Raw genomic sequence first — 26,114 nt, forward strand, 5'->3', positions numbered from 1 at the left:
ATTCTCCTTTTGAGATCTGTGAAGATCATGGATCACTTGTCTTTTTGTATTTTTTGCCAGAGGTGATCTGCTTCTGCATTATTAGTATTACTGGATTGTATTATCCAGTAACATTTGCAAACTTACTTGAAAAATTACGAAGCCTTTTCTGGACATGCTGAATGTTTCTGATATATCCTCACGGCCTTCATCTGCCTGAAGCTGTGGGTGTGCAAACTTTATTTCTACTTGTTACCTACAAAGTAGCTAAAAAACCTACAAAACAGTTTGCATGTGAAGGAGCATGAGATTTTTAGTAACTACCAGTGACCAAAACGTTCTGTTCATAAAGGAGAATAATTCTAAGGCATAGATTATTTGGAATGACATAATGTAATCTAATGAATAGCAATACTCAAACCTCTGGGTTTCCTCACCACTAGTGAGTACTCTGTACCTTGTACAGTGATAAATACTGCTCACTAATTATATCCAATTCCATCTTTCAGGTAGCTTTTACAAATGAACTAGCTGAAGAAAAATAGCAAGAAATGAGGTCAGAATATTTTTACCTCTTTTGTTCGTTTTTTTTTTACTTATGAGAGTTTCAAAAGTATTTAAATACTTATCTCTCATTGTTACCAAGGACCGCTCAATGCTTGAAGAGCTTTAGGATTCTGGCAATTACTTAACAATTAGTTTATCTGGCATGGTTATTGCTTGTTTAAGGATTTTCTGCATTTAGCTTAGCCATATTTTTTTAGTATGGACTTACAAATGTAAGCAAAGAAACTTTTCTACAAGCACCTGACTACCATAAATTCCTCTCATTTTAGATAAAGAGGCAGTGGGATCTTTAGAGGTTAAATAAATGGAAGCTCTTTTCCTAGTACTCTGCAACATGTGGCTGAACTGTGAAAATTTTACAGTATGTAGAAAAATCTTCCTGCCTAATGTGTGCAATTCATAGCTGACTGAAGGTTTTAATGTGAGGAATTGTTGCTAAAGCGTATCTTCATAACTTATCCTTGCATGGATAAATTGTGCAAAGTAAAAAGAACATGAATCTTTCAGTGAGGTCTTTCAGAAAGCAGTCTTTTCAGTTTTCCCTCAGCAGGAACATTTATAGGATCTAGATTATACTTGGGGAGAAATTTTCAGTTGTAAAAGGCAGTAATTTAATTGCTGCCACAGGGCATGCCATTCCATGTTTCCTGTAAGTATTGATCTGTGGTAACAGCAGTCACACTTTTCCAACTGTACATTGTCTTGCAGAAAGGTCGGATTCAAGAGCAGGTGCTCCTTTGGCAATTACAGGGGAAAATGCAGCAACCAGGTAGAAGGCAAGTCATTTAAATGACATGAAAAATGAGGAAATATAGATCAGCGATAGAGAAAAAAATAAAATTAAAAAGAAAATAAATCCAAATCCTAGGCACTTGTATTTATGGTTGCTCATATGTTCTGTTGTTTCTAACTGGAATGTGTAACAGAAAGAAAACAAGTAAGTCATTCCTTAATACAGAATTTTCATGACTGATGACAGAAAAACCTGAGAGAGATGATACTGTGAATTAGATGACTATTTCCACTTTGCTATATTAGCTGAAGTCTTCCAGGAGAATTTTAGTGCAAGATAGCAGTTTTTAAAACTACATACCTTGGGTTTGTTTTCAGAAAAAAATCAGAATGTTCATAAAAATTAATTGGGTGTTTAAAAGTGTATGTGGCAGTACTATAAAATATTAAAAGGAAAAAAAGTCCCGGAGAGTCTTTTTAGTTTAGGCACTTTAGTAAGTCTTGCATTACATGAAATACATAATGTCATTCCAATGCTGAATAGCTAAGTGTTTCACAAAGTTACTGATAATAACCATTCTCCATTTTAACTAAGGCAATCACCTTTTCGTTCAGAAATATGAAAAGGAAATTAATTTTAGCATATGATAATGAAAAATAAAAATGTTTCCTTTTTCCCTAAAACAGTGCTCACAGTCTAATCTTATTCTTTAATTTCATGTAAACAGTTATAATGTCAATAATGCAGAGTGTATGACAGTGTATGAATACATATTTAACTGACTTTAAAATCCCTCTCCGTGTTTTTTTGCAATCAATCCATTTTTGCTCAGGAGGAGAGACTATGAAGAAATGTGAAACCTATAGGAAAAAACAAGAATAAATTAGTCAGAAGCATACAATAGATTCAGAGTTCCAGTTATTGTCTACAGATACGTTCAAAACATAGGTGAATTTGGGGAAAACAAGCAAATTTGCCTTCACTGAAAAAAAAAAAAGAAAATTCATGTAGTCTAAATATTAATTTGGTGAAAAGTTCAAAGTGAACAGAAATATTTAGAAAAACTTGGTAATGGTATTAAATTGGTTCCTACCAAATAAATAGCCCTCAGTTTGTGTTGAAGTGTTTGTTCTCTTTAGCCTGAGATGGTAATTTTTTCACTTCTGTTGTCTAACCAGTCACCAGAGTGAGACAGGAGCTTCACAGAGAGCGAATTTCCCACCTGCTGTCACCTCCCGTCCTCATGGGTATACACACACGGGTAGAATGTCTGTACTGCTACTTGGGGGCAATGTCTTAAAGACTTTGTGCTGCCCTGTGCCATCCTTAGGCTACACTGACTCGTTGGAATCAGAAATTTCCCTGCTTAGGCAGCAGTTCTTAAAGCTTCTCTTGGGTCTTGAGCCCTTCACACTCCCCAGAAATGAGATGCAGGAAAAGTGAAATGAGACAGAGACTCAGCTGGGGTCCCACAGTACCCTAGCAGCTCTGGTGAACAGCAGCTGTCAGAGAGTTTGTACCTGACTAGCTGAGCTTTAGTGAAACTCATCTGAGCCATCAAATATGGAGATGGCTTTATATTTTTATATCTACCTCCTGTTCTTTTGTATATGCTGAAGTTTTCCCTGCATAGTTCACAAATTATCTGTGTTATATGGAAGTCCTTTTCAGAAGATCTTGGCTTAAAACAAAGTGCATTTTCATAAGCTTGATAAATGTATAAAGCAATTGCTTGCGTGTGTGAAGCTTCCTCAGTCTTATGGCAGATACTGAATCATTACATTAACAAGCCCTAAGTCCCATGGTAAACTCTTGTCTGATGAAACAGATAGCTCTGGTGTTTGGAAGCTGTGAAGGGCCTTAAAAGTAAAAACAATATTGACATTGACGAATAGATGAAATACTGGCCTTGCTGACTTAGTTGCTTTCAAGATATTCTGTAGTGTTTTGCTGGAGTAGTTGTTAAATGAAATACACAGTAGGGTTATTGAAACAAGATATTATGAAAAGTTTCTAGGACATGTTCAAAGGAAACTGAAGTACTTTTGATTTTCTCACACTCTGTGAGATACATCCAAAAACATAGTGTAAGTGTGTTGTTATATATACAATTTATATACAATTTTGGTAAACAAAAGAGCACACATTTGTATCCAAGAATTAAAATGTACTGTTGATCTAACAGTTTAATTGCCTAATCAAGATATCACAGTCAGTTAACTTAGTGCAATTTAAATTGTATTTACACTTATGTAAATTATCTAATTATTCCTTGCTGTTGTTAATGATACTACTAAAGTAGTTTTAAGCCAGCATCTTATTATCTACCCTTTTCTCTGGTGATATTCTCACTCTCCTTAGGTGTAACAGTTGCTTAACTGAGTTGAGTTTTTTTCATCAGGAGTATGAAGTTTTCTTCCTCCCAGACCTGATTAATTAGGTTCTTTAATTCTTCCCTGTAGATGCAATGGTTTCCTTTTAGGGAGAGAACCATGCAACTACACCCAGCTAAACAAAATGCAACAGACAAAAAACTTGATAGTATAGCTAAAGTTTAGAAACACAGAATGAGCAGCAGCCAATTTCCCACCAGTAACTGTGGGGCAAGCTGGACACCAGCTCTTTAAGCAAGTTGTGGGTATGATCTATGTTCCTTATGTATTTTTACAGATACAGCAAATGAAGATAGAATAAGTTCAAGACAGCACAAGTCCCATGTCCTGATGTGTTTAATTTTTTTTTATCAAAACTGTGGTCTATTGCTAGCGCTTGGCCATGCCACACTCAGTGGTCAACAGAACTACAACATAAATGAGTCCTTCAATCCTTAATTCCCTTGTAATGAAATTTTCACTTGTGTAAAGCTCCTGCTTTAAAAAAGCTGCCTGGAAATCTTCATAAATGAAGCACATCACCTTCATACCAAGGAAAATTTCCATTTAAGGGAGTCTCTTACCCTAGAGAGAATTTCCTTGTGGCAACTTGAACATGTGTCAGTGAAAGAAACCAGGTAGCATGTTGTATCTTTCTTCTCAAGGTCTCCGGCTGTTCTTCTGGAAATTGGGTTCTTTTGTCTGAGTTTTAAGTATTTCCCCTTTGGCTCCAAGCCACAAAGTGAACCAAATTACAGGATGTATTGCTAAAATACAGTGTGCTCTTTAAAGCAGAACTAAAAGCCCAACCCTACAGCAGAATAGTAGTCTGGTATGAATAGAAGTCATATCCATGTCAGAATATTGGTGGCTATTTTTATTTTACTTTTTATTTATGTGCTATCCACTGTTTTGGGTTTTTATAATGTTCCTGTATTCAGCTTTGCCCACTGTAAGCTGTATTAACTCCCCTGTTATTTTTCTGTTGCTCTAACTTCCTTTCAGCTGCTTTCAAGAAAATATGAACATGGAAACATTACTCTAGAAAGAATTCAGAGCTACAGCTCTCAGGAAGTTTTAAAATTAAGCTAAACACATTTCTTGGTGTATAAGTGTTGTCACAGCTTACATTCCAGAGTCTGATAAGCATCTGCCACTTCAGATGATTATAAAAAGGTTTAGGAATGTCTTAGGTAATAGGAAAATTTATTCAAGTTTCATTTTTTTTTTCGTTTTTTTTCAATTTTTCATCCATTTCTAAAAAATTCACTCTTTGAAAATAGTTACAAAACTGGTACATGGATCAGTGGTGGTGGTTTCTCTGTTTGCTTGTCTGTGCTTTTGCCTCTACCTATTCCATTTGTTTCCTAATTGTTCTACTTGGGCCTAAGCTATGCCCTCACAAGAAGCAGAAAAGAAACAAACCTTAGGTAATAAGTTACAAAAAACTAAACAAAACCTGAAAAAAAATAAGAGAGATGTGATTGCAGCATTTCCATGGGAAAAACCTACCAATTCTATAGATCAAACTACAGCTAAATGCAAAAATACTTGTGTTTTTCCCAGGAAAGTCCTTGCTGGAACCGCCACAAAGATGAGTAAGTTGATATTTAGAAAGATACCGCTACTTGTGTAATTTGGAGTAGCTGGAGGAGGTTGTCTGTGGGTAGCACAGTACATCTCTTGAAATGTGACTCACACAGTGAAAAGTTTTTCCAGGGAGAATATTTTCTGCCCTGATTTATTTTTGCATTGCACTTAGCATGCTTACCACTGTAAATCTTCACATGGCTGGTTTTCAACTGTGCAAAGGGACACAGATTAAAAAAAACTTTGCAGGGAATGGCCATAACTTTCCCACTCCTTTTGTTGCACCTTTTTTTTTTAAAAAAAAAAAAAAACACCTTGGTCTGCTAAAGGTGGGAAACCTCACACCAGCACAAAACTGAGAAGTGTAAGTGACACACAGCGTGTGAACCGCACTTCCAGTTCATTGAAAAAGTGATGATGGTAAGATTCCTATAGTTCTGGTCAGGACCAGTGGAACTTCTTAGATCAGTCAAGATAGTGACAGTCTACTGAATAATCAGTAAAAAGTGCTTTAAAATGAAAATAATACAATCCTTTGTTTTTCTAGTCAGATATTTCTTAAATTCAGGTTTTTCTATTGTAGATTAAATGGTACGGTAATTTTTATATATCGAGGAAATATGAAACGCAGAGGTTATGTCCTGTATTAAATCCATAATCTGCAGTTTTAACAGTAGTAAAGGTGTGAAAATTATGTTCAGAATGACAGCATTTTGTCCATCTTTAAGGATCAGTAAAATGCTGTAAAGCAGCTATAACCATTCCAGTATTGAAATAGCTTTACACTTTCTGTGAGCAAGATATGTTCATGCCAAGTATTTATTTCTCACTTGATACTTTAATCCTTTACTTATGAAAGATTTGGAAAGATCACTAGGACACTACTGTGTTTATACAAGTACAATATATAGTCAGATGTAACAAGCCTTGTGTTTGAATCTGGATTCATGTGGCTGTCTGTAGGAAGATGGAACATGCCTAAGGCTCAGTTTTCCAGAGAGATTTAAGAACAGTCCATGCCATCCTGATTCCTTGTACCCACAAGTGACTGTATGACCCTAAACTTTGCTGCCATGTAAAGTAAAAAACACTAGGTTGTATCCTCTGTCTTTTGATGCTGCAAGACAGACAGCTGTTTAGGTGAGGGAAAGTGGTGGAGGAGTATTCAAAATAAGATGTATAGAAATGTATGGGCGTAGTCTGAGCAAAATCCCTTCGTCATTGTATGAAAGCTGCCTGGAGCTTGGATCTGATAGTTAATATTTAATATAATATTTATTTGATTTGTTAAACTTTAGGTCTTAGATGCTCATTTAATATTCAATATGTCTTTCTCTTTCTTACCCTTAATGAGGCAACCTGCCAGACTAAAGAGAATGTGAAGAGCATTAGTGATACTGCAGAACAGTTGTCACAACTGAGAGAGATAGGAAAAGACAGGTTGATTCAATGTTTAAAACAAAGGAAGAAAAACATAACAAAGAAAAGAAAGAACTCAATGTGTCTCCCTTTCCAAAGCTTGATTTATGTAGCAGCTCATTTATTGATTCTTTTTCTTGTTTTAAATAAAAAGGGAAAAGCTGATCCTATATCTATGATAAAACATGGTGTTCTTGTTTGATTAATAGCTCACAGTGATGTTAGAAGATGCCTAATTATGCATCAGTGTTTGCCTCATTATGTAGAGGAACATCATCATAGCAGATAGTCTGTGAAGAGAGAATGGTTTCCTTTTTGATAATTAATTCTCATGCTTCAAAAGTATGTGACTCAAAAAACTCCTTCACTTTAAAATTTCAATAGACCTAATTTTGGAAGCAAACTTTTTCTTGTAAATAATAAAATGGGGTAAACAAGGTACCTGACCTAATCTGAAAAACATGACTTAAATTGATTGCTTTTCTTTGCCAGTCAGTTGTCAGAGAATTTCCATGGACTGCAGCTTTCTGAAAACCCCTTCAGTAATAATAACTCCATCTTCTTTTATTGTGCTCCTTGACATAGCAGTGAGTGCAAAGGTTACACGACTAACAGGGCTAACTTCTGCAGTTAAATGATTGAAACAGTTTTATGAGCTTTTTCTAGTTTAGTAAAAAACAGGAACTTTTTCGTTTCGAAGTATCAGAAGAAGGGCTGTATTTCCACTCTGGACAAAATTGAAAAAAGGAAGAACTCTTGAAATAACAGCTAAGAAACGAAAATGTTTGGATGATGAAATGCTGCAATTGAGAGAAGTAACTGGATACTTGCTTCATCAATAAGTGTTCTTGAAGCTCATGAAGATCTGCTTTCCACCTGTAAAAAAAGTCTAGCATTGCCAGGTGCTTTATAGAAAATAAAATTCAGGAGGTATGAAGGGTAATTAGAAATCTGTGGCTCCATGTTTCTAGCATTTGCACTGCTAGGAATTTGAGGCCTCTTTCAGTAGGTCAGAGAAACCTCATTGAGCAGCTACATTTTATCCTGTTATACTATGCAGAGCATAGCTGAATTCATCACTCCACAGGAAAGACTTGATACCTCAGAACTCCAGTTCCTCTGTCAGATAGGGCATTTTTTAAAGAAAAATATCAATACAAAAGTTGGAAGACAAGATCAACTTTTTGATAGAATATCAAATTTCAAAGACAATAAAAAAGGTACTGCCCATGATCTATTTACGTTTTGAAATCTGAGTTTCAAAGTATATTTCAAGGGGTTCTCTTATTTACATCAAAAATCCTGTGCACTAGGAAAAAAACCTCAATGAATTCTTGAGGGAACGGACTAAATTCAAGCTCTGTTTAGGACCTGACCCACCTGTGATGGTAAGCACCTAGAATGGTAAAAGAACCACAGAAATATTGCACTTTCAGTTAGTCAGGAGGTTATTCAAAGATTCTGTGAGTAGATGGCCATATTCCAATACCTTTAGGTTAGTCAAGCCTAAGGTTTGCAGCGTGTTAGAATGTCAGTAGAATTACACTGGGAAATAAGTGTTCAGTGTAGGGAGCTGTACCAGTATGTGATGTCACTTAAAAAGTAATTGCATATGTTCTGTGACTCCTGTTTCCAGTCCTCCCAAGGACCAGTGTCACGGTCCTCTGCAAATATAAGGTCAGTGCCATCCTCACAGTGGTGTTTTACCAGTTCTCTAATACAGTCTGTCCTTGGCATTTAAGAGGTTAAAAATGAATGAATGAGAGAAAAATGTTCTCTGGAGAAAACACCTATTGCAAAAGTCAGTGATATATTTTGGAGGAAGAACTGAAAATCTGTCAAAGATAGTGTCAGGAAAAACAGAGAAAATGTCCGCCTAAAAACAGGTCTCAAAATCTGCAAAGCTGTTTGCAGTGTTAAAAATACATTAGAAGAGGAAGTGCTGCTTGACAGGTCATCATTTACAATTTTTAAGAATCAATATTGTCAGGATGCAAAATTGTGTCTGTGAAAGAAAGAGGATAGCATTTGTGAGTAATGTATTGATCTCAAGGAAAGTTTCTCTTTCATGGATTCACTTCCAAGTAACCTTCTAATTGGCCTTGCAACCTGGAAGAAACCTCACAATATACTTCCCTTGGGGACAAGTTACTGTATAAATACCTCTGTAGTAAACAGACCTGTTAAAAATAATCAAACTTTTGTGCAGCAAGGTCACACTTTTGACAGGTCTGTGATAATTGTGTTCAGAGAAAGACCTATAAAGGCAGCTGTACATTTCTGCATTATCTTACTGTATACTGAAATAGTTGCCCTGCCAGGTAATCCAGTTGTCCAAATTCTTGTTTGAGCTGTAGCCACAGTAACATCCGTTGAATTAGGGGTGTGTCGTGGTTTTGAACTAGTAATTAACAAAAAGGGGAAAAAAGAATTATTTATTTTTTTGCTGTGAGATATGGATTAAAATAAGAGCAAACCAGGCATAAAACTTAAAAGGAATAAAGAAAGTTTATTGACAAACTACAAGAATAAGAACACCAGAATAAACTTTTAGAAAAACCTTTTCATTTCTTACTGCTCACTATTCTTTTGTTCACATGACAACAGAGACAAAAACTCTAGAATTTTGATGGTTTAAACAGTCTCAATTTTTTTTATAGTCTTTTTCTCAGTTTCTGTAGAGAAACAGAAGTTCTTTTCTGTTAATTTATGGAGTTTCTCACAAGAAAGCTATTTTGTTATAGTTTTCTGTTTTCTTGATATCAGCTGCTCAGAGCTGCTGTTATCAAAGCTCACTCCTCTTATTTCACATCACTCTGAAATGTGTTATAGGTCATGATGTTTAGGGATAATATTTTTAAAGATAAGTCAGTCAAAGGCAAAAAGTATTTTTTATCTGTTTCTGTGCGCTTCACTAGAAAACAGTTTTCTCACTGCTTCTCAAAGCTTCAAATCTCTCAGCACTTCACTATACCACAATTACTCTGCTTTTTACTCAAATTTACACTTTGAACACTCTATTCCTCCCCATACACTATCATGAATTAAAAGAGTTCTTTTCAGGACTTTATTGTCTATTTCTATAGTTTTAACAGAAAGATATTTCAGCTTAATTAAAGCATCTTCTTAATTCTCTAGTTTTTTTGAAGTTTCTTTTTTTTCTTGCCACTAGTAGTTTATAAAGTCTCTTTTCATGTTGATCACTCTTTTTTTCTCTCTCTGGATAAAAAGATTAATCCGCAAGTCTTATCTGGATAAGAAAGAGTTAAAATCTTGCCCAAGCTTTTGTAGATGGTTCGGTGATCTCTGCTGAACACGAGCTGGAGCTGTCTACGATGGAAAGTTCCTCATAGCTGCTTTAGAGCGTGGTCACTGTCTCTGCTTGCAGCAGGCCCAGAGCTCCTCTCCTTTTTCATTTAGCAGTTTTCTAGTGAATGTAGTTACAGCAAAACCTGCAGCCGAGCCAGAGATCGGGCCGGGCCGAGCAAGCCCCCGCAGGCCCCATCTCCTGGCCGGGAGGCGCGGCAGGCCCGGCCCGGCCCCCGCCCAGCCGCATGGCTTGGGCAGGGAACCAGAGGCCAGCCGAAGCTCCGCCACTCTTCACAGTCAAGAAACAAAGAGAACTACAGAGTTCTGGTTTTTTCTTTAAAGTGGGGTTCACAAGTTGATCTCACTTTTCAATGGCTAAAACTGCTGTCAATTTTCAGCAATGACCGATAATTGGTCATGAGAATAAACTCTCGGCAGTCCCCAGCAACTTTAACTTTCTTAAAGGTAAAGTAACTCCATGACAGGGTGTAAGAAAGTGCCAAGACAAGTGCATCCACAGTAAAGTCTCTGTTGAAAAAAAAAAAAAAAAAAAAGTTCATTTAAAAAGCTTTTGCAACCTCCTCTGCCTTCCTTCTCATCCTCTGGATCAGCAGTGTGTCCCTGAGCACACTTGTTCGGTCACGTGAAGCTCAGGGCTACCAAGATGACACTGGGAAATTCTTCTCAGTTTGGTTGAAATTTATTCCATCAGTCATGCTGCTCCTGTGGTAAAGCAATTCCAGGGAGAAAAATGTTCTGCAAATGAAGGAGCCTGCTATCAGCTGTAGCAAAGACATGCTACCATACTACAATGCCATTGAAATTTTTGAGAACTACCTCATACAAGTGGCAGTTGGAATAAATCCATTTAAAAATCTTTCATTGTTTCCTTATAAGGAGGGAAAACTTGGAGCTGTGTCAGTACTACCAACAGGCTACCAATCCAGCCCTAGCTGCCTATGAGGTGGCATACTTGACTTACTGTGCTGCATTACTCCAACCTAAAAATGAAGTGTTTCACTCCTCTTCCTGCTCAAAAATCTAGAATGAGGAACTACCTCAAGAGTTTAATGATGCCTCAGTGTCGTCTGTGTAAGCAGTCATCACGTCTGATATCTAGGTGTTCAATTACCTGAGCACTCAGCTTGTTGACAAAGGCACTTCTCTGCTGGCGACAGAATAACTGGTAAGTCACAATTATCTGGGCTCAGGGAGGTGGAACAAAGAGGTACCAGGAGCTCTGCATGTCTCCACTGAATGGAGCTATAGTTGGAGAAGTCTCAGCAAATCCAGCTTGCCTCACAGATTCTGCAGTCCCTGTCACTCCTTTCATGACTGTATGAAAGTCCATGCACAACAAAACAGATTTGTTCAGAGTTTACCTCAAGTCTATCCTGAAAGAAATCAAGCTGTATTCATCTGCTCTGTTCAGGCTCTTGCTCTTAGTAATGCTGACCTTCTCAGGTTGTGGCAAAAGAATGTTGATTTACTATGGAGTTTGGAGATTCTTTCAGCTTTAACAGCCTGTAGTTGAAATCTAACATCAAAATGAGTGTGCTATCTGGGAGTTCATAGTCATAGAAGTGCAAGAAATGAACAGAACTGTTGAACATTCAGGGTACTCTCCACAGCCTTGTGGTAGATCATGCAAGGACTTTGAGTCATTATTACATCAAAAAAAGAAACTGCATTTTAGCTTGACTCATTATTAATATCAGAAAAAAGGGATTGAATTTTAGCATGACTCGAGCCAGTTAACCCAAACATCACAGCCAAAACAAGTTTCCAAGTGTTTAGCACAAGTGTCTCTGTAAGGAGTGCTACTTCCAGATCAGCAATAACTACATGGTGATCTCAAGTGACCTTAGTCTTTGGTGTGCAAAACTGTTTTGAAAGAATGGGCTATCTAGTGCTAAAATAAGATGGCTCTTAGCCAGTTGCTGTTAAGTAGATATGAATTTTTCTCTTAATTATCAGTCTGCATCAGAACTTACTATACCAAATAGTTTCCACGCTACCTGTCTGTTTCTGGGATTTCTTGTTGTCTGGAATGGCTATGGATCAGATGCTAAAATCTGTTTGGCAGAAAACTTCCCCATCCTTCCTCCAGATTTCCTTAGTCAGGATTAATTGGCAGAATAGCTTAGGTAAATGCTGAGGTCAATGTTAGTCACTGATAACTTGCATAATGAGACAGTCTGCCCTCAGCAAATATGTGTATGATACAAAAATGAAGAAATTCACACATCAAATAATACAGGAAGCTCAAGGTTCAGGCAAAAAAAAATCCAGCAATTAAGTTCAACAAGGAGTGATAGATTCTGCACCTAGGTGAATAACTCCATGTACCAGTAAAGATGCAAACTGGCTAGCTGGTGTGATATAAGGACTGACCTGCAAAGGTCATAGTGGATACCAAGTGAATGGGAGGAAGTGTTGGTCTTGTATCACCAGGAAGGCAGACTGAATTGGGCTATACTAGCATGAGAGTAAGCAGGTAAAATTAAATTGTGCTTTTTACCATGTTGTTTCTGCACAGAGCTTTAATTCTGCATCCAGTTTTGGGCTCTGCAATTCAAGGACTACAGCTGGAGTCAGCTGAAGACTGGCAGGACTGTCATGGGCCAAAAGTATGTGACCTTTGAAAAGAGGCTGACAAACCTGAGCTTGTTTAGTCTGGCAAAGCAGCAGCTCAGTGGTGATCTAACATCTGCCCACAGTAATTTGAAAGGGAATTGCAGAGATGACAAAACTAAATTCTTCCTGATACTTGCAGATGGTGTAATAAGAGGCAACAACCCCAGGACGCAGCTTGAAAGATTCAGTTTGGACTTTACAAAAGACTTATTCACAAGAAGGGTAGTGCAGCAATGGATTAATTACCCAGAGTTATAACCAGGGGACTTGTCCTTCTTGTAGACTTTGACTTGGCTATGAAAAGTGGCAGCTGACCTGGTACAGACTGTACAACCACTCTGTGTTTAACCAGCACTTCCAATCAACGTTCTGCAAATAAGAAACTTGAAGGGAAACTAGAAGAAAGGAATATGATGTACCCAGATTCATAGGCTCACCTTGTATTTTCTATTCAGACTGGTTTGCTTTTATGGTAGCAGACATACAGGCAGTGAAAGTAAAAAGAATGGCAATGCACTGGAGAGGGCTATTTTTTCCAATAGCAACAGAAAACAAGGAATAACTGAATGACCATCAGCCGCTCAATTTTCCTTTATGTATTTTCTGTTAAGCTTAATTCAGTCATCAAAAGATTAAGCTGTTCTGGGAAAAAGGTATGCTCAAGGCTTCAGGAAATGAAAGGAGGATATCCTTGCTAATTTTACCTGGGAAGATAATCCCATCTTGCAGAAAGGGACATAATAAGGTGATGGAGGTTCTTCTCACTATGAGAGCCTTGGAGGATGCATAAGAGTACTTGCAGGTTTGTCTGTGCATATTGGCACAAAGCTCTTTGTTGCTGGCCAGAGAATAAAAAAGGGCAGAGAAAAATTTTCATGAGCTGGCCTCAAACAAGCTGGCTTTGTGGCTGTTGCAAGGCAAAATAGCCATTTTACTGCCTTAATTTTCACCAAGAGAAATAGTAATTTGTGTATTGTTTTACTGACCGAAGGCCACAGACTACTACAGTTTTGGCCACGTTGCTTCCTCCCATATGCCTGTGCTAACAGGAGAGGCCAATATACTTTTTCTATTACAGTAAGGGTTTCTTTGAGCATTTTCATATGGTTCATGTTGGGAATGGCAGAGCATGGAATTACATACCTCTCCGTTAATTCAGGTTAGAAATAAACAGATTTAGTTCAACTTGTTTATCCAGGCATTTAGCAGATGTCGTTGCTGTTCTTAATTGTTTGTTAATTTGCTGGTCAGTGATCTGTAAGAGAAATTGTCAGTACTTTTGAGCAGAAATTTGAGGTGCTACAGATGTGGAGAAGGGTTCTGTTACAGGCAAAGATTTGGGGTGAACTTGACTGGCTGAACAGAAGTAGGGCTTAACAAAATGCTTTATTTTCTCTGTATTTTCCTTCCTTTTTCATGGTCCATACTGAAGTCAAGCACATCCTGAAGATCAGCGCTGGCTTTCACGCAATCTTCTAAGTCTCCCTTAACACATTCTCAATAACCCTGGAGGAGCATTTTTTGTCACACAGTAACATGGATCCTAATGTGAAAATGAAATGCATTATCTGTATGCATCCCAACATGAGAGAAGAATTTCAGTCCTGCTTTTTACTACTTCTTGATTTTTTTCCTGTCAAAGACATAACCCTGGTTTCCAATTTATTTCTGGGCACCAAATTTAGTGAACAGGTACTCTGCTTGTGTAGATCTCTAATTATTATGACCAAGCAATTGTGTCTCTGCTATTATTTTAGAAAAACTTCTCCAGACTTTAAATGAAGACAGAGGAGGCCCATACAGAACAATTACAATGGAGAATTTGTTTACAGGCTGTCACTAGAAGAGACATAATACTTCCCTTTATCATCACTTGTCAGAGCAGTGACAGCCTCTAAACAGCCTGCCCATGCATTATTCTTTATTTGTCACCTCTTGTGCCAGCTCTTGCCCTAGCCTGGCATGTGTCAAACCTATGATTCAGGGATTCATTTGATCAGCACTGTAAAGAAAAATGTGATGTATTTACTTTTAAATTACAAATTAGATATTTGCTCCCCATATCTAATGAAAGGGGCTTTAGCTTCTTTATATGCAAAAGTACCATTTATAGCTTATTGTAGAATTTAAGTACTGGCTTCTCTCTCATGCCCAGCTCTGAAAATGTAATTTATATAATACTACAGAGTATAAATTAAACCATCCTACCTCCCTGTTCTATTGTCATGGCAAATCTGTTTGAACTGTTTCCTTTGGTAATGAATGGGCAGAATATGTTGTCCTCTGGACATTTAAATGTCTTTTTATTTCAGGTTGCTTTCTATTTTACACACTGCATTATAATTTCTTACAAATAATTTCTCTAGAATTGCAGTTTTGTTCTGACATTGATTAATGCATGTTTACTTGTGCACTTGAGTTTGCTTAGTTGTAAATGTATATGTGTAACATACAGGATTTGTGTGTGAGATGATGCTTCTGGAGGTAGCATTAGCAACAAAATAGATTGGGTCTGTGAGAAAATGCAGTTGTACTATAGGAAATAAAATATTTGGTGTTCTCTTCTGTGAGGAAAATTTATGGAGTTCTGTGAAAAGGGAAAGTTCATTCTAATAGATTTGGCAAAAGACGAGATTTTAAAAATCTAAATTTGTTAGTAATCACAAACACTGGTTGTCAACCAAAAATGTGGTAAAAAATGAAAGATACATTTTTACTATTTATATAAATAGTAGAAAATACTGCAGTTTTCTTTAAAACTACTACTGTTCTACTGTCTCTGGCTGTTACTCAATGTTTATTTTTGCTTTTCAAGACTGGTAAAATTAGAAACAGATAGTGCCACAAGCCATTGCAGGACAAATCAGAGTATGAGAGCACTTTTGTAATGATTTAAGTTTTAAAAATTGTTACTTATGGATCCAAAAGGGGATTTGTTTCCTTCACCGTAAGATATCCATTCTCACAACCATATTGGAGTTGGTCATTGAACTTAAATACTTTGCAATGTTTTTCTAGTTATTTGTAGTTATTGAGAATTTTTTCCCAAATAAATTCCCAAACCATCATCCTTGCCGTATCTCAAAACTAATGATAGAATAAGTATTGTTGCAGATCTCTATTTGACTATGTCATGACTTACTGTTAGGATATTTCTAATATGTAACTAGTTTATAAAATTTAGATACCTTGCATATCTCTAGTAATCTATATACTTTGCTATGCCTGTAGACCCGATCTTTTAATGTCGCTTTTTGAACTAAGCTCTGTAAAATTCACAAGTTAATGCTTTTGTTTTCTTCCTCACTACTTCCAGATATGTCAAAATGAGGATGCACTTAGAATTCTGTGTAAACAAGATGTGTAAATTTTATTTCTTTTTATGTATTTTTTGTTCCTTAAGCAGCAAGGAGAAAATAATAAAATCATTTGGTCATGGGATTGAGTAGATGAAAATAATTTTGGGATATGTATTTCTGGCATCAAAAGATACGCTGGATGTTTTAATGCAGTTCTTCACAAATCAGGTGACATGCTGTCTAAAATGTGTGAAGAACTATCTGAGTGAGAGGAAGGAAGATTGTACATAGCTTTTGTTTGTTCCACAGAATTTCTGATATTATCCTTGACAAAGAAAAGAAAAGATTTAAAGTTTAAGAGACCCTTTTCCTGAGTGTGCAAGGAATCTGAAGCAATGAAAGAACAGTATGAACTACCATTGATTTAATAGATTTCAAGCTCCAATACAACTAATGACAATCAAATCATATTATTCAACTCTATTGTTCTTTAGCAATTGATATAAGAGCAGAAAAGAATGTATCATAATTTGATAGTTTACATCATCTCTCCCTAAAGTGTTTTCCTGAGAAGATAGGCACTCAGCTTTCAGAATTTGCTCACTGAAAGATGTGGAAGGAATGAAATTAATTCTTTTGTATGGGACTGAATTTCAGTGAATTAAATTGGCTCAAGACAAGAGATAACAATGAGAATGCATGACAAGAGTGCATTTGTATTAGTTCATTTAAACATTGGTGGTGGCCATATTCAAACTGCCTGCTCTAAGGGTCTTACCCTAGCCATTGTGACACCCAACTCACTTGTGCCTACAGGCATCAGGGAGCCTACCAACACCACAAACAATTTGGATTGTCCAAGTAAGGCTCCTGCTTCTCTCCATCAGAGGGTTTAAATGCTTTCTGGTAGCTGCCTTCACCTACAAAGAGGAAAACTGCCTCGAAACAGGGAAGAGTAAAGCAATTGTGTCTGACACATAATGAAACTCAGGGCTATGTAGTAGCTCCTGGTCAACTGAAATCTCATCAGTGAACCGTTCTCCGAGGGTATGCAGGTGATAATAGGGGATTTGTACTGTAGCCAAGGCCTTTAGTGGTTGCTTCTAGAGTTGGAGAGGTGTCTTCTGGCTGAGCAACCCCATTCTTTTTAGTAGTGCTTGTCTAAATAATGTGCAGCAGTGTGGTCTTGCTTTTGGTGCTGGGTCCCTATGCACTATTCAGCGCAAACAACTGAAGATTTGTGGATGGGAAAGGAGAAGGGTTAGGTGACCTTCAAGAACTACAGGAAATTTCTGGTGTCTGTGGACTAACAGAACCTATGGTACCTAACTGATTAGATTTGATTTACTTTGGAAATATGTAACAACCTGCCACTTTGGAGCTTTTTCATTTTTCATGGCTATTAGATGATACAATTTACAATATAGAAAAAAATCCAGACTGACAGCCCTAACAGACTTTCTTATATTACCTCCAAGGTCTTTGTATCTTTGTTTTTAAGGTCTATTTCCCTTCTTCTGTTTTCCTGCGCTATGGGAATAGTCTCAATGGAGCTCATAAAAACAGAAAACAGTTCAATAAATATACACTTTAAACAGTCTTGCCTGTGGGCACAAAATGATCCAGGGCTTGAATAAACCTCAGTTCAGTCACAAAACTGAATTGTAGCTGGTAGCTAAAATGAGTCAGAGTAGCACACAGGCCTTGTCCTGTGAATATGATTGGTCATACAAAAACCACCATTCAAGACACAGAACATCTCTTGAAGTTGTTACTGTTGGGATTCTATTGAGCATGTAAATAGTGAAATGGGATGGAAGAATGGGTACTTCTTTCCTTCTTATTTAGGAAATTAAATCTGTATTCTACAGTCAACCACAGAGCAGAAGACAAAAACTTTCTATATTTATCTGAATATCATTCATTACTTTTGTTTTTGTCTCAGACTTTGCTTTCCTCACTTGACCTAATACTTCTCCCAGACAGTGCTATGAGCACAAACCTCTCTGTTGACTCAGGATGTCTCCAGAGTGTTGGGTTTCTCCTCCTAGAAGTCCCAACCTGTTCTGTAATCATTGCAGTGTGATGTTCCCAGTCCCTCTTCTGTGTCACTCTGCATCAGGATTCCTCAGTATGGAGGATCATCCCATGTAGTACTCTTCCACTAAATGCATATCAGTGTTCTACTTTTTCCATATCTGCAGGTAGCTTTGGAAAGTTGTATGTGTTTGTCATCTGGGAACAAAACAAGATGAAAAGAAGTATGTGGAGGGAGCTCTTTTTCACTGTAAAAATTTTATTTTTACACATGATGTGCCTGTATTGTCTGCTGTGACTTGTTTGCTCACTGCCTTAAATTTGTGTGTCAGCATTATATACTTCAGGATACTGCTGAATGGAAACCCTTTTGTCTGGTTCACAGCAAACTTCTTGCAATTTGTAATGATGTAAGAACCAGGAACAAAGCCTGTGTTGTCCATAAAAGTCCAAAGAATTAGTAGCTGATATCAGAAACAAGCATAACCTGGCAAAGCCATTTCCATGAGACATAGCTTGCAATCCTTAGCATCACTAATGCAGCTTATCAATGGTTTTAATTATAAGAGACTGAACTTTTCTCTCCCTTTTCCCTTGATGAATGAAATTATCATATTTTCCCAAAGTAACTAGTGGCAAGCTGAGGTGTTATAGCAAAGGCAAAAGATCAGGACTTGTGTTTTAGATGTACTTAGGAAGAGGCAAAACTGTAGGGTGTTTTTTTGTTGTTTTCTTCTTGTCAGAAGAAAAAATGCTCCCAAAGATGATGTTTTGCAATACAAACAGAACCAGATTTCACAGATCAGAGAACCTATCAACTACTTTACATTTGCAGCCTAATTTTATTATGAAGTTAGCTGTCTGTGTGCTTCATGCTGGTATCTAACTATTAAGATCTTTCTTCATGTCTGTTTTCCTTCCCATTACAAAAATAACCTCATTGTGCTAGTTTTATTTTTTAAATTTATTTCCATGCATAGTTCTTCATAATGAGTTGATATAGGAAACTGACTTGGAAAGGACACTGTTTATAAAATGGTGTGCCAGAATGTTTATATGGCTTTGGGCTGCAGGAGCCAGAGAATGGATGAATATCCTGCAGCTGTTTTGGCCATTATATTGTGGATGGCAGGTTGCCAGTAGCAACTGCAGCAGAGTGTCAGTGTCTTCCTCTGTGTGATAAAATAGAGAGAGTATTTGCACTTTCTCAACCATCTCAGGAGGATTTGTGGCAGAGTTTGGAGGACTTGAAGTGACTAGGGATGGAAATAGATAAGTAACTTGCAGGCAGTACACCAACCTGTCCTTCTGTTGGCTCCTCCAGGCCTGGCACCAGTGACGCTTTTTTTGCCCTTCTTTCTAGAACATTTAAAAGAGAAGCTGGAGGAATACATGGTCCGTTTTGCCAAGGTGAGGATTGTGCGTACCAAGAAACGAGAAGGGCTCATTCGGACCAGACTGCTTGGAGCCTCACTGGCTAGAGGAGAAGTCTTGACATTTCTGGATTCCCACTGCGAAGTCAACGTGAATTGGCTACCACCCTTGCTTAGTAAGTGCACGAGCATTCATCAGACATTAAGATCAGAACATACAACTAACAATTGAAGCAATGTCCCACAGTAAACAGGACATACACTGTATCAAAGTGTTTGGAGTTCTGCTGCAGTTCTGATCTTCCTGAAATGTCAGGATGAGAGAGAACTCCAAGAAATGTGAGCAGCTGCATTTTGTTTCCTGAGACTAAAGCATTTGTAAAATCTTGCAGTATTTCTTTAGCTTATAATTTATTTTATTATTAGTATAATGCTATGTCCTTACTATACACAAGAAAATGTTTGTTAAGAAGGTATTGTACTCCTTCCTAGTTTTCCACATTGCATTAAAACAGTTTTTGCTGTTAATATATCCAAGGCCTCAGTGTTAAATCCAATAGCAATAGCATTCACAACAGGAAGCTCAGAAGGAATGATTTGCTATTGACTGCTTTGCTGGATTCCAGCTGCAGCCAGCAAAGCTCCATTAGTTAAAGAATGGAAAGAATCAATTGTTGTAGTCTAGGATTTCACTTCAGGAAACAATGTTCTCTTTTCTACACACCTGACTACATGCAAAGTACATATACTTTACAAAGTGAGTGCTTTTTGCTACCATGACCAAAGAAAATTTCTGAATTGCCTAATAAAGAAATTTGTATTCATTAAAAAAGTCTTCAGTAAGTACACAGAAGGTTATGGTCTCACTAATTAATGGTTATTGTTCCTTGAATTCTGTTGTTAGGACTCTGGGGCCACACAGTAAGCTGATAAAGCATTTGCAGCAACATGTGCCTTTCTTCTAATGAGCTATCAGTAGAGACCAAGAAAAAATCTATTAACTAGTTTCTCTTCAGATCAGTAATCAGATAATGCACAAAAATCTAAATTTTTATCATTCCTAGCTTCCGTATCAATTCATGCATACAGTTGTTCCTCTTCTTACCCCCTTATCCTCATTCACAACATCTGCATTTTTAAAAATAACATCCATGTCTTCATGTGAAGCACAAATATCATAAAGGAGCAGAGAGAAATCCAAGTTGAGGCCAGTTCCGCTTGTCCTGTCACTAAAAGAGACCAGTCCCCTCACCACAACCTCTCTTCAAGCAGTTACAGAGAGCAATAAGGTATTCCATGAGCCTTCTTTTCTCCAGGCTGAACAACTCCATCTCCCTCAGCTGCTCCTCACAGGACTTGTGCTCCAGAGTCTTCACCAGCTCCATTTCCCTTGTCTGAACTTGCTCCAGCCCCTCAATGTCCTTCCTGTATTGAGGGTCCCAAAACTGGACACAGTACTTGAGGTGCAGCCTCACCAGTGCTGAGCACAGAGGGACAATCCCTGCCCTGCTCCTGCTGGCCACACTATTGCTGATCCAGGCCAGGATGCTGTTGGCCTTCTTGGCCACCTGGGCACACATTGGTTCATGTTCAGCTGCTGTCAACCACACTCCAGGCCCTTTTCCTCTGGGCTGCTTCTCAGGTGTGCACCTGTAGGCTTGTAGAGCTGCATGGGGTTGTTAGGACCCAAGGGCCACAGTTCTTGATCCAGTCTGTCCAGATCTTTCTGTAGAGCCTTTCTGCCCTCCAGCAGATTGACACTCCCATCCACCTCGGTGTCATCTGCAACTGAGGGTGCACTTGATCCCCTCATCTAGATCATTGATAAAGATGTTAAACGTACTGGCCCTAGGACTGATTCCCTGGGGAAAAACACTTCCAATCTTCCACCCGCTGGATTTAATTTCATTCACCACGACTCTCTGGGCTGGCCATCCAGCCACTTTTTTATCCAGTGAAGAGTGCATCTAATGCTGTGAGATACAGTATCAAAGGCTTTACTGAAGTCCAGGTGGACAATATCCACAGCCTTTCTCTACATCCACTAGGTTACCTGCTTATAGAAGATGGTTAGTCAGGCAGGACCAGACTCATAAACCCATCCTGGATGGGCCTGATCCCTTAGCCTGTGTGATCTCACATGAGGTAGTCTGTTCCATGCATCTAGCTAGATTTCCCCCTGTAAAAACCGAAAAATGACGAAAAGGGATTCATAATTGCAGCCAGGTTGCAGTTGGGTATTGAACTTTCAGCCTCAAACCAGAAAACTGGAAAGATGAGAGCAACTGCATCAGCGCCCCTCAGTTCTCAAGAGGAGTGAGATCTTTCCACATAGAGTAGATTACCTGTAGATAACCAATCACCCAGAGGATCTAGAAATGAGTCTTGAGGAATACTGAAGCCCAGAATCAAATCTGTTTTATTTTGAAAGAAAAAGTAGAATATTACAAAAAGGACAAATAGAAAATGAACACACACCTAGTATATTTTCCCTGTGCCCTGTTTTTCTAAAGGAATAAGGGAATTTTCCTATAGACTTTAGATAGAAAATACTTACTCTACTGAAATCAGATGACACATAATAGTAGTAATAATAATAGTAAAGTTAATGTATGTTTTCAAGTGTTTATCTGAAGTTGTATTTTGTGATTCACTCAGCACTGCATGTGACTAAAAGTCATCCAGAGAAACCACAGCAGAGGACATGTTGAGTGTTTGTTGCTTTGAAGCTGCTGCGTTTTAGCTCCAATTGTATCTGGCATGAGTAGTGAAAAATCCTCAACAAGTACATGGTTCAGCCCTGCTCTGGACTGGCAGTCTTGGCTGAGAGGAACAGCAGTTTCCACTGTTGCAAGCCAGGTTCTCATTGTTCCAAATGAGACCTTGAAAGTTAGAGGTTGGGGAAGAGGGTGAGGAACCAAGAGCAATCACTTAAAGATGGTTCTCAGAGCTATTTATGTATCTAACTTATCTTTTCAGAATTAAATATCAGCTTTTAGACCAAAGGAAGACTGAGTTATTTCAGTATTTTTAGGGTATCTAAATGGCTTTGTAGAGCTGAGCCACAGTTGTTTTCAGTTACAGTCCTTTATTTTGTTTTCTTAAAAATGGGTGTAAAATACTTTATTTTCTTTAAACTTTATTTAGTTTATTTCTTTCTTTAAAGGGGCTCTTAAGCTTAGGTTAGACACTCTGTGATACTAGAGAGTTTTGACTGATGGTCACTGAGTAGGCAAGTGTAGTGATGCAAAAGGTTTGGCAAACACAGCTGTTTGTTGTCACTCCTCAGTAGAAGGAAAGATGTGGCTTGGACTCCAGCAGTTGAGAGTTTAGTGCAGTGTGAAATCACAGTTACACAATTATTGCAGGTAAGAAACTTGAATGGCAAACCAGAAAGGTGCAGGCATGTATTTCCTTCTGCTGATGTTCCTACAGGAGCAGTAAGAGGAAAGATGGACAGTAGATCAATAGTGACATAGGCTACCAGAACTAGGTTTATTAAAACAGATTCCTTTCCTGTCTGAGAATTAAAAATATATCACGTTCGGATTATTCTTAGCAAGTTTTCAGAACACCTGCTTGTTATCCATCCAACATGTGTATGATGTATGGCTTGACAGAGGAGGAGCTGAGGGTCCAACTACTTACGGCAGCTCAGTTGCTGAGTCACTCAACTGATGTCATTATCTGTAATCACATACTTAAGTATGATAATAAAAATATTTGCATTGAAAAATTGCAAAAATAAGACTATCGTCAAATTGGCATTGTTACTTTATCCAGCCCAGTTTGAAAAAAAAGGTGCCTATAGATAAAACCTATATTCTGAGATAGTGACTCATCCAATATTGAAAACTTCTGTTTATTGCCATATATTCTCACTCTGTTTGATCCTAAAAATGCTGAATATAAATACGTATGTATGTATGCATGTATTGGTTAAAATTTCTTGGGAGAAAGCTCTGAGCAATGTTCCCTCTTGTTCCCAGGCTTTCCCTCAAATCTGCAAGATTTTTGCATGTACAGTGATGCTTATCTATTTGTTCTTCCCTTTAGCATATATGTAGTGAAATAACGGATCTTTTCAAATCAGTAAGAATCTATAAGAGGATGAGGAGTAAAGGCAGTGGAAGAGAAACTGTAAAGCTTTCCAGCTGTGACTGACATTCAGTGTCTGGCATTAGGAGAAGGTGGAGGAAAGAGCAGTAGATGATAAAGGCAGCAGCATATTTGCATCTCTAAGTCTGTGATACCGTGATACCACCACGCTTACCAAATATAAGTTAGCCCCACAGCCTTTTCTTTCTGTTTCCTAAATTCACACTGGGGTTACATTTAAGCCTAAGCAGTATGTATGTAAAATTCATTATTTTAAGCATACTGTAGAAAACATTGAGGCTGCAACTTTGGTTGCTTTATCTTTTGCACAAACAGCGCGGTTTCATCAAAAGTCAAGATTTTCCTGCGCTTCCTTATCTCTAAAATATTTTGGAAGCTGAGAAGCAAGTTCTGAGAAACACACTAAAACAGGCAGGTAAGCATCATCATACTTGCAGAATTCTTGAGACTTGCAGAAATGAAGACAGATTGAGCTTAAGCATTGCTCAAATAAATTTCCCCCTGACTATCTCTGCATGTGACATGGAAACTTCAAATCCTTCAGTGTATTTAAAGACAGCAGCTTTTAAAGATGAAGAGAAGGATGCTAAAGCATTATGAGTCTACCTTTGACCTGCTCCAGACAAATCAATCCCATTTAGTTTCTCTACTCCAATCAATTTAGAAGGGGGGAATCAGAGACAGATTGTTAGAAGCCCTATAACTATTAGGAGGGCCATCACAGGAAAGAGATTATGTAAAAGTGACTTTATATAATGATCACAGATAACACTATACAGTGTACCAGTGAATGCAATTATATTTGGCAATAGCAACAGTAATGCAGCCATTATCTCTGAGATGATTTTCCTAGAATTTTGTGAGAGCCTGTGTTTTAAATTTATCTCACCGTTAAAGGACAAGGATGTAAAAGCGTGCTGAACTTCCAGTCACAGTAATTTCTCACTAGCAGCATTGATCCCTGATTTGGACAGTGTTTCTAAACTTAAACTTCTGAGAATAAATATAAAGACCCAGATGTTTTGTGAAAATAATCTTTTTTTTTCTTAACTTCTGTCCCTCAGAAGCATGGAAGCAGAATCTGTGTAATTAATCATTATATCAGAATTACCTGTCTTCCTATCTAAGTGTTCAATCCACACTCAGCCCTCTGATTATTTTTAGGGTACTATCAAGCATCAGTAAAATCTAAACAACAAAATAAAAAAAAATATAAAACAACTTTTCCACATAGGCCCTAAAATGTACTAAATCACATAAAGGATCTAAGATGCCATTCAGAGAAAAAGTTTTATTGTACTTGGAATTTTAAGATTTTAGGGTTTTTTTGAGGGTTCATTGGTAGTTTTTTATTGTCCTTTCATGTCAACACAGCTGTAGGTTTTCTCTGCACTTCCTCATTTCAAACCATTATTCCTCTGCCTAGTTCTTGATGTTGGCCTATCTTCTTTTCTTTTCTTTCTTTTCAGAGGAGCTCTATAAGATTAAGCAATAAGATTCACCAAAGCAGACTCAGGCCCAGCTGAGCTTATGCTAGAGATGGGAATTTGATTTAGTCTCACAGTTCTAATTTTTTTTTTTTTTAAATCAAAACTAAACCCCTTCCTTTAGATAGCAGGTAAGAATAATACTGTGGAGCCTTCTTTATAACTCAAAGATTGGTACAAAAAAAAGGACACAAGCTCTGTTTTGCTCTTTGTGTTGGAGTTTGCCTTTAATTTGGAGCATTTAATTTCAAAGCTGATGCACACTACAGCCACAGGAACAGTGACTGAATGGTTGCAAGGGCTGAGATTCACATTTAGGAATAAATCTCTCTCTCAGTGGCTCCCCATACACAATCCCCACAGATGAAGGAGTATTTTTACTATTTGTTTGCTGGCTTGTTGCATAGCTGACAGACTGGGGACAGCTAAGAGTAGCAATGTGAGAGAGATACAGATAACTGGACTCCTGTGTGTCTCACAGGGATGTGCTTCCCTTTAAAGAACCATAAATACTTCTAATCATTGCCCAACTGCATTAATTCTACTTCAAATAAAGGTTTGATACAGATTTGAAAAATTAAATTATTGGGGGGCCGTAGGGCACAAAGTGAACAATCTTCAAACATCAGAAACCTGTGGGATTCACTTTGCAGTAATATGATAGATGGCTTGACTAGACATGCCGTTTCCTATTTTCTACTTTCATTTTTCAGACCAGATTGCACTTAACCACAAAACCATCGTGTGTCCTATGATCGATGTCATTGACCACAATCACTTTGGCTACGAGGCACAGGCGGGGGATGCCATGCGAGGAGCTTTTGACTGGGAAATGTACTACAAAAGAATACCGATTCCTCCAGAGCTCCAGAGAGCTGATCCCAGCGACCCCTTTGAGTAAGTAGCAATAAAGGGGAGAGTGGGAACATGAAGAAGGGCAAGCAAAAAAATGTAACTGTAGCAGAATCCAAGCCCAGACATTTCCATGTAGGCCACTTACTGCTAATGAAAGGTAATAGAAGAAAACAGGTTTTATACAGGCTTATAAAACCTGAAAACTAGAAAAAAGATCAAGGCAACAATTCACAGAATTCACAAGCTGTGCCTGGAAACACAACCTGGCTCAGTGACTGTACATAAGAGACAGGCACATACTTGTAGTTAAGTATTGGCATCAGACAAGAAGTGATTGC

The 26,114-nt window shown here is 37.8% G+C and overlaps 1 protein-coding gene across 1 annotated transcript in view; it reads left to right on the forward strand.

The window, feature by feature from the left end:
* Positions 1-26,114, forward strand: part of GALNTL6 (polypeptide N-acetylgalactosaminyltransferase like 6) — a 423,774-nt gene that overhangs the window by 327,093 nt on the left and 70,567 nt on the right. Inside the window, exons 5-6 of the mRNA XM_058838265.1 lie at positions 19,306-19,491; positions 25,635-25,818. Coding sequence (XP_058694248.1) covers positions 19,306-19,491; positions 25,635-25,818 — 370 coding nt within the window. The remainder of the gene's footprint in view (positions 1-19,305; positions 19,492-25,634; positions 25,819-26,114) is intronic.

This window comes from Poecile atricapillus, chromosome 4 (assembly GCF_030490865.1).
Source record: "Poecile atricapillus isolate bPoeAtr1 chromosome 4, bPoeAtr1.hap1, whole genome shotgun sequence".
Lineage (NCBI taxonomy): Eukaryota > Metazoa > Chordata > Aves > Passeriformes > Paridae > Poecile > Poecile atricapillus.